Source organism: Pristis pectinata, chromosome 2 (assembly GCF_009764475.1).
Source record: "Pristis pectinata isolate sPriPec2 chromosome 2, sPriPec2.1.pri, whole genome shotgun sequence".
NCBI classification, from domain to species: domain Eukaryota; kingdom Metazoa; phylum Chordata; class Chondrichthyes; order Rhinopristiformes; family Pristidae; genus Pristis; species Pristis pectinata.
In genome coordinates, this window is record NC_067406.1 from 24,147,289 (window position 1) to 24,163,895 (window position 16,607).

Below are 16,607 nucleotides of genomic sequence, written 5' to 3' on the forward strand. Positions count from 1 at the left end.
TACTTTGACCACTTTGCACTACAATAGACTTTTTTTTTCGATGTTCTTTCTTATATAAATATGTATAACTTATGTTGGTAATTTATGTTTTTCTTATGAATGTTGTGCACCTGATGCTGTGTGCCTGTGATGCTGCTACAAGTAAGTTTTACATTGCACCTGTGCATACATGTACTTGCGCGGGTGACAATAAACTCGACTTGGACTTTGACTTTAATATTCCAGAAGGGATCCAGCACTTTTTTGGACAGCTCACTACAGAAGTCTACTCAGCTTGCTGTCAGCTGCTCGCTGGCTGTGGTCTCTCTAAGTCCGCTGCTGAGTGAATGAAATGCAGGACAGATAAACCCAAGAATTCAACACTGAAGGCATGATTGAGAGGGAGGGTGGCACTGGGAGGTCACAGCCTTTAGGCAAGAAGAAGATTGCTGGGTCATCCATAATCTCTGATGGATCTGGCTTGACTCAAAGATCACTGAACCATGACAAAGCTGAACCTGAGATTGTCCATCCAATCTCACTCAACCCAACTTAAACAACCAAGCACTGGTTCCCACTGTTTTGGAGGTGGCAAGCATTTTCCTTGACATGCTCATGCTTCATGTTACCACATGCATGAAATGAGCTTCCCACGCTGAGAATTCATAGCTCATAGGACACTGGGGCAGGTTTGGTGTTGCATAGTCTGCTGATACTTTTTTGCTAAGGATCATCCATTAAAAGCCACCGCCAGGGTAAGTTGGCTGTGGAACCATCCCAGCAAGAGTCAGCACTTTCAGCAGAAGAGGAGAATACATGAGGAAGGAGGGAATGCTCTTGCCACAAGTTAATACTTAGGGTATAACTCTCTGTATGTCAGCCCATCTCCCTTCTTCTTGTCCAGCCATTTGCCACATGGAAAGATGGTGGTCACCCCAGTGGCGGTGTTGGTAATCTCGACACGTTCCAGCATCCAGCCAGCATTAGCATTGGCATTGTCGTGCTCAATTTTCACCTTGGTTAACTCTCCCAAATCCAGTATTTCGAGAATGAAACGGTCTGTGTTGCCCCGCTCAAAGAGATTCCGGAATTTGTGTTTCAGTTTACGATTACCTGAGTCACCATTAGTTCCATAAATGGTTATGGACACATTGGCATCGGTTCCGGCACCTTTTACATCACCAGTGAGGACGATGACCTCATATTTGACAGGCACTAGACTGCGTACCTTGCTGGCAAAGCTCTCCACTACTTTTGTACACTCAAAGACCTTGTAGTTGTCCCTTTTATGGCTCAGCTTTATTTTTGCATTGCATTCAAAGATGTACCTGAAAAAGAAGTGGTTACGTGACTACACAGTGATCAACAGCTAATATCACTACTCTGTCAGCTTTTGAAATGGAAACATCTATTACCATAAAGACATAGACTGTCAAAAACTCTCAGTGTGAGGACAAGTACTGTTATTCAGATTGTTTCTGATGAGTGAATCCCTCCTTGAGGATCTCTTGACCAATCAAGACATTTTTCAAACAGATTCACATCATCTCCATATCAGATCCCTGTTTATTTTAACTTTTTGGAAAGGGCTTCCAGTATTCTCTGTTTTTGCCTCAGAGCTATCTCCTCAAGGTTAGCAAAGGGCGGCATGGTAGCATAGCAGTTACCGTGATGCTATTACAGCGCCAGCGATCGGGGTTCGATTCCCGTCGCTGTCCGTAAGGAGTTTGTCCGTTCTACCGTGTCTGCGTGGGTTTCCTCCGGGTGCTCCGGTTTTCTCCCACATCGCAAAGACATATGGTTAGATTAATTTGGGTTTAAAATGGGTGGCATGGACTCATTGGGCCGGAAGGGCCTGTTACCATGCTGTAAATAAAATCTAAAATCTAAATCTAACTGGACTTCACCATCACATAAGATCCAATCTCCTGTGGTCAGTTTTATGTTGGCAGGAATTAGATTGAGATGCTAAAGCTCTGGAGCATTTGCAGGCAGTAAAAAGGGTGCTGGGGAGGGGTGTGAGGGTGGAAGTGGGAATAATGTGTACAGGTTCCTGATCTGCAAGGAGAGGATTACAATCACATGGGGTTCAAAGTCCACCCACCGCCCGTTGGGGCCCTTGCTTAGATTCAATAGTCCACTTCACCCTTAGGCTCTACTTACTTGTTGCCAAGCTCTTTTTCGGTAACAATAACCTCCTTAACGTGCCACTCCACATCATTTTTTGAAGTGAACTTCCGCCCATCTCGTGGACAGTGACCCACTAAAATTGCTGCTATGTCACCGATGTTTTTTGAAGAAAATTCAAATTTGTCCTTTGCCCCCCTAAAGGTAAAGGAAATGCAAATGTTTAATGTTAGTAATTAATTCTAAAGCTTTCTGGTGGAAAAAAGTTCACCAGAGAGCCATTTTTACGATTGTTTCTTTCTTTTGAGCATTCCTATTAAATTCCAAATGGGCAACTGTACAGGCTTACGGTTGTTGTAACCCTGATTAGACTCCCACTTCAGATTGGAGTCCATGACTAAGTTTTATGAAGTTCATTACCTTTCCTGCCTCTGGGTTGAGAACTTCAAGTTCCTGGGAGTGAACATTACCAATAGACTGCCCTGGTCAAATCACATGGATTCCATGGCCAAGAAAGCTCACCAGTGCCTCTACTTCCTCAGGAGGATAAAGAAATTCTGTATGTCCCCTTTGACACTCATCAACTTTTATCAATGCACCATAGAAAACATCCTATCTGGATGTATCACGGCTTGGTACAGCAACTGCTTTGCCAGGACCGCAAGAAACTGCAGAGAGTTGTGGACACAGCCCAGCGCGTCACAGAAACCAGCCTCCCCTCCTTGGATTCTGCCTTTACCTCTCGCTGCCTTGGTGAAGCAGCCAACATAATCAAAGACCCCACCCATCTGGGTCATTCTCTCTCCTCTCCTCTTCCATCAGGTAGAAGATACAGGAGCCTGAGGGCACGTACCACCAGACTTAAGGACAGCTTCTACCCCACTGTGATAAGACTATTGAACGATGAGATGGACTCTGACCTCACGATCTACCTTGTGACCTTGCACCTTATTGCACTGCACTTTCTCTGTAGCTGTGACACTTTACTCTGTACTGTTATTGTTTTTACCTGTACTACATCAATGCACTCTGTACTAACTCAATGTAACTGCACTGTGTAATAAATTTACCTGTACAATCGGTATGCAAGACAAGTTCTTCACTGTACCTCGGTACAAGTGACAATAATAAATCAATACCAATACCAACCAATGGTCACTTGATAATTTGCCTCCTCTTTCTTTTAATTCATTTTACCCTTTTCAAAGGAGAAAGAACACTGCAGCAATAAATAAAGTATTGGAAACGCTACCTCAGGAACTTCTTTTTCTTGGATGAATTTTCCAGCATGAGTTCCTTGGATTTCCCTTTCTTTCCTTCAAGCACAACCCAGGCATTCTCCTTTGTCTCAGCATCATCTCCATCACCGGTCACAACGAGGATTTCATAGCCTATCAAAGGGAAGATGATTACCTAGGTATTGTATTTAAAAGATAATGAAATATTACTCTCAGCAGCTGCTCTTTGACCTGTTGAGAGTTTTAAAACATGCACTAAACTTTCATTCGTAAGTGTGAGGAAGCCCTGCTGTGCTGGACAGTTAACGATTTCCTTACAATTAAGAAATTAAAATAATAACTATTATTCCTCTATTTAACTGAATTGAACACTACACCAGAATCATAGTCTTACAGCTGAAGTAGATTGTACAAAAGCTTTTACACTTTTAACTAATTCAAAGAAAACCAATCAGTGCAGAACAGCTTGGTAGAGGAAATTTTTTCCAACAAATCGAACAGTGCTTTCCATGGGGTTAGGGCATTGGGGTTATGTATAGAGCAGACAAACAATGTGAACACTTGTTCACCTTGAAATGAGTTCAGGCATTCTGACCCTGTTTCTAATGGTACAGACACATTGGGATACCTTTAAGATCTGCCCCTTACCCACACTGTGATTGATCTGTCCAAACATTAACCAACCCCTTCTTTCCTGACAATACTGACCCTCTAGCTGCTGCAGACTTCTGTTATATCTCACATGGGTTGACATGTTATTCACCTTTGAACCATGATCGTGAGTAGCAGGAGGAGGCTATTTGTTGTTAAATGTTACACCGAGGCCTTGATGCAATGCCAAGACCAACAAAGCTCCAGAGTCTTTTTGTCCCCTTTTTAAGTGCCTGTCTGTGCTGTATCATTGGTCAAGTTGGTCCATTTTCAGGAAGCTGAAGCCAAGATCTGGTGTATTTAATCCCACCAAGAGGTTGTTCTGCATATAGGTGTGTCAATGTTGGAGAAGCAACATGAATATCACTGTTGGAAGGAATATCTCAGCCCATACCTATAAATCACTGTTACAAGTATAACATGCATTGTATATTTGAATTGAATGTTGGTAAGAGGACATTTCCTACATGCTGCACTCTGTTTCTTTTCCTTTTGCACTACATTGATGTACTTATGTATGGAACGATTTATCTGGATGGCATGCAAAAAAAAGCTTTTCACTGTACCTTGGTACATGTGACAATAATAAACCACTACCAATTACCCAAGGGGTAATGTGCCCAGACTACTTGTGCATCATCACAAATCCTTGCTGAAAGCATGGTAATCCTAATGTGCTTGTTAGCTGCAGGGCTGTCAACATTCAGCAAATGTTGGAAGTGCAATTGACTATGACTGATTCTTGCAGAGGAGAGTTTGCAAACCCATTTGGGCAGGTTTGGGTAACTACTGCATAAAATGCTGCACTGACAGTGATTTTGGTCAGCACCTCACCACATGGGGCAACAAAGTCAGTAGGCACATGTACGATACGTACAGGTGAGGAAATGAACCAGATGAAATTATATTGGCCACAAGTGCTCCCATGAGCCTTGACACATTGACCTGCATCATCTTATCGTGCCTAAAATGCATTTTAGCATAGGAATATGTGAAGTTTGTAAATCAAACTTACGTGTGCGTTCTGAAAGGTCCAGAATGTCATTATTGGCGCAGGGGAGTTCACGAATGATCTGCCCATCATCTTCACTCTTGGCAAGCCAACGGTCACAGGGGAATCGGAATGTTTCTTCCAGGGTTTCGTCCTTCACTTCAATAAATTCCAAGTGCCAGCCAGCTGCTGGGCCTGAGGGGTGAGAAAAGGCTTTCATTATTAACAGACCAAGCTGCATTCTTGTGTCTTCTTGTGCCCTTGTTGCAGGTATCTGGAGAAGCTTGGGTAGAAAGTTGAGAAATTGAGAATTTGGTTTAGTTTCCTGGACTCCTTACTCAAGGAATTAGGGGAAACTTTGCCTCCCCACCCAGTCCAAAGGGATCCCATTATGTGATCGATTTCAAGTCAGGACGGGGGTGTACTCTGCTGAAACATTCAGGCTTGAATTGGGATAAGTGTTTACTCTGATGAAACTTTGGGGTTCAGGTTGGGGATGGGTGTATATTCTGATGAAACATCTGGATTCGGGTTGTGAATGGTTTGATGAGTGTGTCATCAATTTATCGGTTGCCTCTGATTTGGAGCCAGGAGTGGTGGCTGTGTTCATTGAACACTTGGCTGGGGAGAAGATAAGGGACTTGACCTGGGATGGGAAGGTAGCTGCTGAGTGTTGCTTTCCGGTTGCCTTTGGTATCAGTGCCAGGGTATGACCCCTTGTAATGGAGTGGATGGGGAACGTTGGGATGTGGTTCTCATGTGTCTGTTTCAAGTTGAGTGTGGGTGCACTGAACAGGAGGGACATCTGCCCATGGGATGGTTGAGGGACTTCACCGGTTTTTGGAAGGCCGTTTTTGAACGTAGATGTCAAGTCTGATATGACATCGGTGTCCTGTTTTATCATTTTGCAAACACCTCTGCGTTGGGTCACATTTGAAAAAACGAGTTCCTGGGGCTCAGGTTGAATTCAGGTTGGCTGTGGTTGGGTGGAATGGGGGACGGGCCCAGTTCAGGTTAGATTTTAATTTTAAACTCTTCATGCAGTATCCTGTTCTTATATTCTTTTATGCTTTTTCCACCAACTGGGTAACATTAAAAAATGGAAAATGCAATAAATTGGAATTATATATTTGAATACACCCCTTCTTTATGATGTCAACATTCTGGGTCTTGGACGAGTATCAACCTTAACAGTTGTCAGCAGACTATGGGATCATGTTGGTATCACAGCTGAACTGAATGCCCACATGACAAAAAGCAACATAAACAGAAACTCTGATGGACTTCCTCCTTTGCTAATTCTGCTTTCCATTCTCACCCAGACTTCTCAGAGCAGTCACACCTTACCTGCCCAACACTGTTCTTCAATTTTTATTTATTGTTCCTCCCTCCCAATAATCCTTTTTAACCAGACTTTGCTCCCACCTGGTCTCAGCAGGTGGATGTTTCTCTAACTATTGTGTGTGCATTGGCTGCTTTTTCTCATCCAGGACCCAGGGAAAATGCACTATGAACATTTCAAAAAGCTTCCCTCTGCATGCAAGGACCCATGAAGAAAGTTTCACCAATCATCTAAGCTAAGGTGAGATAAGATTTCTTTATTAGTCACATGTACATTGAAACACACAGCAAAATGCATCTTTTGCGTAGAATGTTCTAGGGGCAGCCCGCAAGTGTCGCCATGCTTCTGCGCTTCCATTGCATGCCCACAACTTCCTAACTGTACGTCTTTCGAATGTGGGAGGAAACCGGAGCACCTGGAGGAAACCCACGCAGACACAGGGAGAATGTACAAACTCCTTACAGACAGTGGAATTGAACCCGCGTCGCTGGTGTTGTAATAGCGTTACGCTAACTGTTCACTACCGTGCCTGCCCAACTCGGGGTAAAAAGCAGGAGAAGTCGAAGTGAATAAATGAAAAGAAAAAGGTTGGTAGGTAGTAAATTTAATGAACAGGTTTTTGGTTGAAAGTTCAGCATTGCACTTACCCTTGTTGTCATGCCATACTCGGACTTTGGACAGGTCTCCCAGGCTCAGTATGTCTGTGAACTTAAAGACGTCCAAGCCTTTCCTCTCAAATTTGTTGGAATTGTTGGACTGCTTTAACGCCAGGGTGCCGGTGTCCCCATGCTCTCCAAAGATGATGAGAAACACATTGGCGTCAGTTCCAGCTCCTGGGTTTAGAACATAGAACATAGAACAATTACAGCACAATTCAGGCCCTTCGGCCCACAAAGCTGTGCCGAACATGTCCCTACCCTAGAAATTACTAGGCTATGGCAGATAGTAAGTTAGTGTAATCTTAATGTAAACCATTGACTGTTAATCAAGTGCAAATTGGGCACTCCTTCGTGTGAAGATGAAGACTGGGTGATCTTACATAACCAAGATATAACTTTCTGAGAAATTGTTTTTTTATTCCCTTTTTTGTTGGCTTACAAACACCAGTAGAAATTCAACTGGTTGCCAGTGCTAACAGTATTACTTAATTACATAATACTTAGTGAACTTAGTCAGCATAATCAAAGACCCCACCCACCCAGGACATTCTCTCTTCTCTCCTTTCCCATCGGGTAGAAGATACAGGAGCCTGAGGGCACATACCACCAGACTTAAGGGCAGCTTCTACCCCACTGTGATAAGACAATTGAATGGTTCCCTTATACAATGAGATGGACTATGACTTCACGATCTACCTTGTTGTGACCTTGCACCTTATTGCACTGCACTTTCTCTGTAGCTGTGACACTTTACTCTGTACTGTTATTGTTTTTACCTGTACTACATCAATGCACTCTGTACTAACTCAATGTAATTGCACTGTGTAATGAATTGACCTGTATGATCGGTATGCAAGACAAGTTTTTCACTGTACCTTGGTACAAATGACAATAATAAACCAATACCAATACCAATAACATAATTAAGTATTACGTAAATTAATACTTAATTCCATGCATTCTGTTCCATTGCATTCAATACTCTGACTCTCTTCAATCTTCTGACAAATTGTATGTTTTAGTGCCAATGATCAAGGAGAAACTGCTTGCTACACCAACCCCTTGATGCATTAATGTTGCTACATCATATGGTTGTAAACCAAGAAAAAAGAAAACACCCTTGCGTAAGGTCATGCAGCAAGTTGGTACATGAATGTCATAACTCCATTGTTATTCTACCTGTTAACTGATGAAAGGTCATCGCCCTGAAACAATAACTGTTCCTCTTTCCACAGATGCTGCCTGACCTCCTGGGTGTTGCCAGCATTTTCATGCTTTTACTTCTGGTTTCTTACAATTTCTTTTCCCCATTCCAAACTCGCGTGTTATTGGATGAGTTTTCACTGTCACCGCATTACACTTTGTTGTGGGTAGTAGGCTGCTGAAACTCATCGAACCCACTCTCACCAACCTGAAATGTCACTGGTTTTTACACTGACGATGTAGGTTGTTTTCTCCATCATCACTTCATCGTTGACCACAGCGGCCAGCTCGCAGATGGTCAATCTTTTGGTGCCGCGAGTTTTCGACAGCCAGTCGTTGTACGTAAATGTGGTCATTTCCTTTGTGTTTTGATTCAGCATGAAAATCTAAAAGGATGAAAGAGAAACATTTTGCAGCCTGGCTGAGATAGACAAGGCACACTTTCCTTCCAAGTTCCTTGCTCTTCCTGCAATCCGATTTGTTCTCTCCCATTACAAGTTGGTGATGGACTTGTGTCATTAAGAACATAAGAAATAGAAGCAAGAGTAGGCCATTTGGCCCCTCATGCCTGCTGTGCCATTCAACAAAAGCACGGCTAATCATTTACCTCAGCATCTCTTACCTCCACTAACTCTATATCTGTTCCTTCCCTTAGTGTCCAAAAATCTATTGTTCTCTATCTTAAATATAGTCAGTGCCTTAGCATCCACAGCCCTCGAGTAGAAATTTCCAAAGATTCACTACTCTCTTGGTGAAGAGCTTGCTTCTCATTTTTGTCCTGAATGTCTGCCCCCTTGAGACATGAAACCAGTGAGATCAGCTCTAGTTCTTTTAAACTCAAGAGAACGTAAGCCCAATCTGCCAATATCCCTTTATATGGCAAACCTGCCCTCACAGGAAGCAATTGCTGAACTCTCCCTGTTATCGGTATATCCTTCCTTAGGAAGGGGATGACCTATACATATTTCTTTTAATGTAAGTTCACTTCTGGGATCTGGGCTTCACTGACATTTATTGCCCATCCCTAACTGCCCCTGAGAATGTGGTGGTGAGCTGCCTTCTTCAACCACTGCAGTCCCTTTTCAATATCCCTGATGTGGTCTGACCAGCAAGTATTCAAATCCCTTTGCAACGAAGGCCAACATAACATTTGCCTTCCTAATTGCTTGCTGAGTCTGCATTTTAAATTTCAGTTATCCATGTACAAGGATACCCAGGTCCCGCAAAAAAAAGTGCCTTTCAATTCCTTACCTTATAACAATATTCTGCCTTTCTCCTTTTTTCTATCAATTTGTTCACATTTGTCCACATTATATCCCAGCTTCCCTGTTCTTGTCATTTACTTAACCTGCCTATATCCCCCAACATGTTCATTAATAATAGGAAATTAATAAAGGAGAAATGGCAGAGATTTTAAATAATTATTTTGGATCATTCTCCACAGCAGGAGACACTAAAAACATCCCGATAATAATAGATAATCAAGAGACCACAGAGAGGAAGGGAGGAACTTCAGACAATCTCTATTATTAGAGAAAAAGCACAAGGCAAACTAATGGGGCTTAAGGCAGAAAAGTTTCCAGGACCTGATGGGCTTCATCCTAGAGTCTGAAAAGAAATGGCCGCAGAGACGTGTAAGCCTCTGAGGAGGATTGACAGGGTGGATGTTGAGAAGATGCTTCCCTTAGCAGGGGTATCTAGATCTAAGGGGCGTAGCTTCAGAATAAGGGGTTGCCCATATAAGATGAAGAAGAATATGTTTTCTGAGATGGTTGGTGACTCTTTGCAGTTCTCAACTCCAGAGAGCTGTGGAGGTGGAGTCAATGAATATATTCAAGATGAAGTTTAAGTTAACATTTGAGCTATAAGGGAGTCAAGGAGAATGTGATAAAGTGGTGTTCAGGCCAAGACAGCTTCAGCCCTGGTACTATTGCGTGATGGAGTAGGCTCAAGGAGCCAATTAGCCTGTCTCCTATGTTCCTAAATTTCTTACGTACCTAATCTGAAGCCGCCCTACCTTCAAATATTGCTGATGTTGGTTAGTCCATTTCTCCACAACCTGGCTCTTCCTTCACACCAGATGCCATGCATTCATCTTTCACATCCTTGCCAAGCTCCATCATACACCTGACAAAAGTCCTGTTTTGAATACTACATTCCCTATATTAAAGCAACTTTTTTCCAAACATAAATCTTTCCCATCCCATTAATTCCCACCCTTTATTGAATTTTCATCACTTCTCTGCCAGTAGATGCAGCTAGTCATTCAGTCAACCTCTTCACAACATTATTTCCTCATCTGCCTTGAAAAACTTTTTAAAAAATTTTTATTTATAGCGTGGTAACAGGCCCTTCCAGCCCAACGAGTCCGCGCTGCCCATTTTAAACCCAAAGTAACCTACCCGTACATCTTTACAATGTGGGAGGAAACCGGAGCACCCAGAGGAAACCCATGCAGACACGGGAGAACGTACAAACTCCTTACAGACAGCGATGGGAATCGAACCCCGATCGCTGTCATTGTAAAAACCTTGTGTTATGTTTGCCAACACTCACTGACTAAACTCAGCCTGGAAAATGGCTATCCTTCATAATGTACTGTGATGGCAAAAGCTGTAGCATTGTGTACCTTCTTAAGGGGAGTTATCTACTTTGTTAAAGGTCTTTCCAATCCTTTATTGTTGTACATTTCCACAGGTACTGATTGACCACTTCCTCCGAGACCTTAAATGCATTTTCTCCACATCCCTCAGTGGTCAACATTCATCCACGTGACTTGAATGACTGTTGACAGAGGCAGCATGTTCAACTTGACTGTTTCCCTGTTTGAAGCACATGTGCACCTCCAGTGGGAGCTGGGCAATAATGGAAATCCAGCTGCTACTCTACACAACTCCTTTCACTCTCCTGAGTTCCATAACCCTTATGACCTTTGCCCAACAAAAATCTATCAACCTCACTTGGAAGTATCAGGCTCAACACCATTCTGGGGAGAAGGTTTCTGATTTCCATGACTCTTTGTGAGAGAAGGTATTTCTTGATGGGCTGGCACTAATTTTAATATTTTACTCCACTTTTTACTATTCTTCCCACCTGAGGAAATAGATTCCAGCTATCTTCTCCCTCCCTTATTCCACTTCCCTGGCCACTGCCTTCTGTTCAGTTATGGGCTAACGTTGTGGTCTCAGCATCACCTTATCGAGGAACCAGTCAGAACGGCATCCTTTAGCGTCAGTGCGAATCCTTATTTTCCTGAGAGGACCAATATCGGCAATCACCATGTTGAAGGTATCCTCTTGAGCTCTCTCAAATCTGGAAAGTAAAGGCATCATGGAATAAGGGTAAGGATAACAACAGTAAGAATTAATATGGTAGTCACACTGACGTGGTAATCCAAAACCAAAATATAATAATAGTTCTAAGCCTAGGTTTCACCCTCGATCATGCCTGTTATCTTGGTCAGCAGATTGATGGTACTGATCCCAAATAATACACAGGGCATAGATTACATAATCTCTCTCATGCATTCACAAGATCCTTTGCCTTTCCCATTGGTGTTGGTGATTGTGGCAGCACTATGCTATGATTATGTCAACCAAAGCATGAAATTACATTTCAAAGCTCAAGAGTCAATAGGTTCAGAACAGATTGAATGGAAGCCACCCAACTGTTGTATAATTTTGCTTTCTCACTGCTTCGCTTTGTTGTTGGGCAGCACAGTGGCTCAGCAGGTAGTGCAAGTGCCTCACAGCTCCAGTGACTGGGTTCGACCCTGACCTGTGGTGTTGTCTGTGGGATGTTTGCATGTTCCCTCTGAGACCCTCCAATACTCTGGTTTCCTCCCGCATCCCAAAGATTGGCTGATTGTTGGGTCTTGGTTACAGTAAATTACCCCTAGTTAAGTGAGAGGTAGGAGAATCAGGGTGGAGTTGGTGGGCATGTGAGAGAGAATAGGCTACAGACAAATGAGAGGGGGTAGAGATTGAAGGGATTGTCTCAAGAGCCATTATAATCTCAATGGGCCAAATAGCTTTCTTTGATGTTGTAAGGAAGTATGAGGGTGTTAAGGTGGCACACTGGGCTGTTTTTCTTAGTTTCGTTATACTGCACATTTGCTCAGTACTAAGATAACACCCCAAATATTGAAGTCCAACTGCTACCAAAAATACAAAAATGTTGTGCAAAATGACTGGCAAAAGACAGATTTTGTTTTGTTGCTAACAGATGAAAAGTACAGACTCCCAGAAAACAACTGACATTGGAAAGCAAAGAGGTGATTCATGTATGTATGCTCAGACAATGGCAAATGTGGACATTAAACATGGGGGTAAGTGAAGTACCAGACTTCTGAAATCACTGGAAAAAGTCACTGGAACCCACCTGTCACCGTTTTTATCAAGCAGCATCTCTTCTGTAGTCCCATTGGCTCCAAAGACAGACATGTAAATGTTGGCGTCAGTCCCACCATTTGGAATGTCACCAGTAACCACTGTTACTTCGAAAGGCACCTGTTCAACAATCATATTTACTTTAAACTCTTGACAAATATCAAATAGAATCAGTGAATTCTGCCATTATCAATAATTTCTCTTTTATTTCTCTTCTATATGATCTATTTGCACCATTTCTATTTGGATTCTTCACCAGGGCCCAACTGATAGAAGTTTAGCTCGCAGCTTCTGAGACGGTATCCAACAACCCTTACCTTCTGGCCAATTTGGATAGTTTCTGCATCAAGGATGCTGAATACCCTTGCCGTCAGTCCATCCCCTCGGTCTTTGGCAAGCCAGCATTTGCACTGAAAGACATACATGATGCCTTTGGTAGGCACTGTGATCTCCATTTCATCCACCAGCCAGCAGCTCTCTGGAGTGGCACCATCGTGACCCAGCTGTTTAGAGAGAGACAGAGGCACAGTCTGAGAAAAAGGACACAACTGTAGATAGAAAAAGACAGAACTTGCATTTCCATAGGACCTTCCACAGCCTCCAGCTATCTCAAAGTGATTTATGGCCTTTGGAAGTATATTCACTGGTAGGAAAGACAACAGCCAGTCTTGCACCCAGCAAGGACCCACAAGCAGCAGGAACTGGGAGACCATTCTGGTCTTCACTGAAATGAAACAGAAGATGCAGTATGTACTCAGCAGGTTCAACAGCACCAATGGAGGGAGAAGCAGAGTTAGTGTTTCAGGTCAATGTCTGGTCATAGAATGGCTCATCTTTTAAGTGTTATGGGGTCTTTTGTGCCTTCCTAATAAGGTAGGCAAGGCTTTGCACTTATGTCTGAATCAAAAGGAAGCACCTCCAATCGTGTAGCAACTCCTCAGTGCTACACTGCAATGCTGGCTGGAATTTTTAGAATTAGGTAAGTAAATTGGTAAATTGGTTTATTATTGTCACATGTACCAAGGTACAGTGAAAAACTTGTCTTGCATACCATTCGTACAGATCAATACGTCACAGTGCATTGAGGTAGTACAAGGTAAAACAATAACAGAATGCAGAATAAAGTGTTACAGATACAGACAAAGTGCAAAGCAGGTAGACAATAAAGTGCAAGGTCATAACGAGGTAGATTGTGAGGTCAAAAGTCCAATTTATTGTACAAGGGAACCGTTGAATAGTCTATAACAGTGGGATAGAAGCTGTCCTTGAGCCTGGTGGTATGTGCTTTCAGGCTTTTGTATCTTCTGCCCGATGGGGGAGGGGAGAAGAGAGACCGGTGGGTGGGGTCTACGATTATGCTGGCTGCCTTACCGAGTAACTTCTTGATTCAGAGAGTTTTGAATATTACAGATGTTCTAGCCTTGATGGCTGTGGATGGTCAGTTACTGCAGGAATTTTTGGGTACTGAGGGAATCAAAGGATTTTAGAATTAGATGGGGAAGTAAAGTTGAGGAAGGAGATCAGTCATGACCTTAGTGAATGGCAGAGTGGGTTCGAGAGTTGATATGGCTTACTCCTGCATCATGACCTTAAGAAGCCAGAGACATCACTGGGTCAATGTAAAACTGATTACTCTGTAGCGTTCAGTATGACCACACGAGTTAATACACCTGTGGCAGCTTAACACCATTGTGAATTGGTCAGAGATTTGATTAAAGTCTTCTTTATAGGATTTTGGGATTTTATTAGTGTTTTGAGTTTTGAATATTGAAAACTGTTAATTGATGCCCTTGATTTTAATGGGTAACCTTTTCCACCTTGGGACAGAGTCCAAATCCAATTCAGAAAGGTTTATTGCTGTAAATTGCATGAACAATAAGCTCAGTGTAGTCTTACTCTGAAAGGCTATGGGATGGTTTGTTGTGCAAATTATAAACTTGTTAGTCTGGTTCACTGAAAGTTTGGAATGAAATGCAATGAGGGTTGCTGCCAAAGTATGTGTGAGTGTCGGTGTAAATGTGAAAGAGTATGAGCATTTGTATGTGCGTGAGTGTGTGTGTGTGAGAGAGAAAGGGAGAATGCCTTAGATGAGAATATTACTGGGTCAGTTGCAGTGGTCTCCAGGCTCAGTAACCCTCTGATGTTCAGGGTCTGAGTGTGCAGGTGAACAAGAATGAAGGAGGAAGCAGAAGGCAATTAGCATCTTAATGGCAGAAGTCAGGAGGAAGATTAGGGCATGGAAGAAAGGTGGAAAAATCTGGATTTTATTCCCTAATTTCTGATTGTGAACCACAGGAACTGATCCAAATATGTTCTTGCAGCAACAATTGGTCAAATGGGCTCTTCCTGCTTCCTACAACCCAGTCCTGGGTAGCCATTTGTGGAGTTCAAATATTGTGAGACAGCAATCATTGACTGAGCTCACCTCAATTTTCTTGATATCTCCAACGTCCAAACCCACCAACTGAAACTTTTCCACTGATCCAGGTTGAAATCCATTCTTCTCTTCAGGAAGCTCCAGCCACATTCGTGCAGTGTGAATCTTCTGAGATGCCATGATGATGATGTAAGCCCTGCTAGTGGTGCCTGCGTCTCGTTCCAGGCCTGTGGTAATTGTTATGTGGTAGGGGATGGCTGTAAACAGATGTGGGTAAAGGATATGTGTTACTTTGTTGTTATTTAACCGCAAACTATGAACTCATCAAGAATGGCTGTTACACAAGATTATATCATAGATCCTGTAATAGTCTTCCTGGTGACTATTCTTCTCTAGGGATAGCAGTGAAAAAGCTAATTGAGCAGCTTTCGCTGTTTGTACCGTGTGTTACTGACAATGAATAGTAAACCTGAGTGACAGGAAATAGCAAAGCCAACTGGCCAGGTGTTAGGTACAGGTCCACAAAATAACTTTTGACAACTGTGTTCTGTCATTTCCATATGGTGCTGAAAAATAGAACTGGCTGTCATCAAAACAAGTCAGTGTTTTTCTTCTATCATCTCTCTCCTAACCTTCAATGACTTCCTCTTTCCCTTGTTGTCCAGTCTAAGTAATGCTGGTCAGCAAGGCAAAAATGTGATCCGTAAGCTGTAGGCTAACACGTTACTTCACAGTGGAAGCTGACCTGGAATCCTAAGTGAGAATAAAGCAGGTTGGTATGAAATGAGCCAATATCCTTTGACAGAGAGTGTGAAAGGGGATGAGAGAAAGAGGGTGAGCGAGTGAGAGGGTGAGAGGGAGTGAAAGAAAGCTGGAGAGAGAGAGAATGTGATGTATCAACAATGCTCCTGTGGCAGGATTTGTAATGCATCACATACATAACTAATGAAGAGCTGAATATTTTTTCCTTTTTTCTTATAAGGGTATAGTCTTACTAGGGCCTTCTTCAATTGTATCTTCAATAATACTTTTCCGTTTCCCCTTCTTGCTAAGGGCACTATTGTTTAGATTCCGGAGACTCAATGAAGAGCCAGGTAGGCTTTTAGCAGAGCTGTGAACGCTGGTCCGATCACCTTCATAACCCTAAGAAAAGTAATAAAGAGCATCAAACAAAATGGAACAACATTCCCTCCCAAACCTATACTGTCAGTATCTTTATTCCACAAACTTCCAATACCCCTCTCAATTTCCTACATTAGTTTTTGACACATCCTGATATCAACCCCTTGATGTTGCTCTGTATATTTGTTGTTTTAATTTAGGACTGTTGCTTAGAGTTGTGTTGAGATATGATAATTTAAATAAACTTCTCATTAGTTATCTTCCATTAACAATATCACTGAGCACTGTTATCCACCAAAGTGTTTTTCAGGTCTGATGTGAAAGAAGCTCACGGGCTAGGTTTGTTTGCCCTGGCAGAAAGGGGGCTGAGGGGCGACCCGAGAGATATATAAATTGTAAGAGGCATAGATAGGGTAGATAGAATCTTTTCCCCATGTATGGGGTATCAAAAACAAAAGGACATAGATTTAAGGTGAGAAGAAGTTTTAAAGGGGCTTTGAGGGGAAAGTTTTTTTTACACAGAGAGTGGC

The 16,607-nt window shown here is 42.5% G+C and overlaps 1 protein-coding gene across 1 annotated transcript in view; it reads right to left on the reverse strand.

Annotated features, from left to right (window-relative positions):
* Positions 1-756: 756 nt before the first annotated feature.
* LOC127580433 (lipoxygenase homology domain-containing protein 1-like) overlaps positions 757-16,607 on the reverse strand; it is a 94,379-nt gene continuing 78,528 nt past the window's right edge. The window contains exons 31-41 of the mRNA XM_052033907.1: positions 15,951-16,098; positions 15,004-15,212; positions 12,896-13,081; positions 12,571-12,698; positions 11,385-11,502; positions 8,399-8,576; positions 6,976-7,161; positions 5,011-5,181; positions 3,359-3,497; positions 2,143-2,304; positions 757-1,307 (exon numbers count right to left, since the gene is read on the reverse strand). Coding sequence (XP_051889867.1) covers positions 827-1,307; positions 2,143-2,304; positions 3,359-3,497; positions 5,011-5,181; positions 6,976-7,161; positions 8,399-8,576; positions 11,385-11,502; positions 12,571-12,698; positions 12,896-13,081; positions 15,004-15,212; positions 15,951-16,098 — 2,106 coding nt within the window. The 3' untranslated portion in view covers positions 757-826. The remainder of the gene's footprint in view (positions 1,308-2,142; positions 2,305-3,358; positions 3,498-5,010; positions 5,182-6,975; positions 7,162-8,398; positions 8,577-11,384; positions 11,503-12,570; positions 12,699-12,895; positions 13,082-15,003; positions 15,213-15,950; positions 16,099-16,607) is intronic.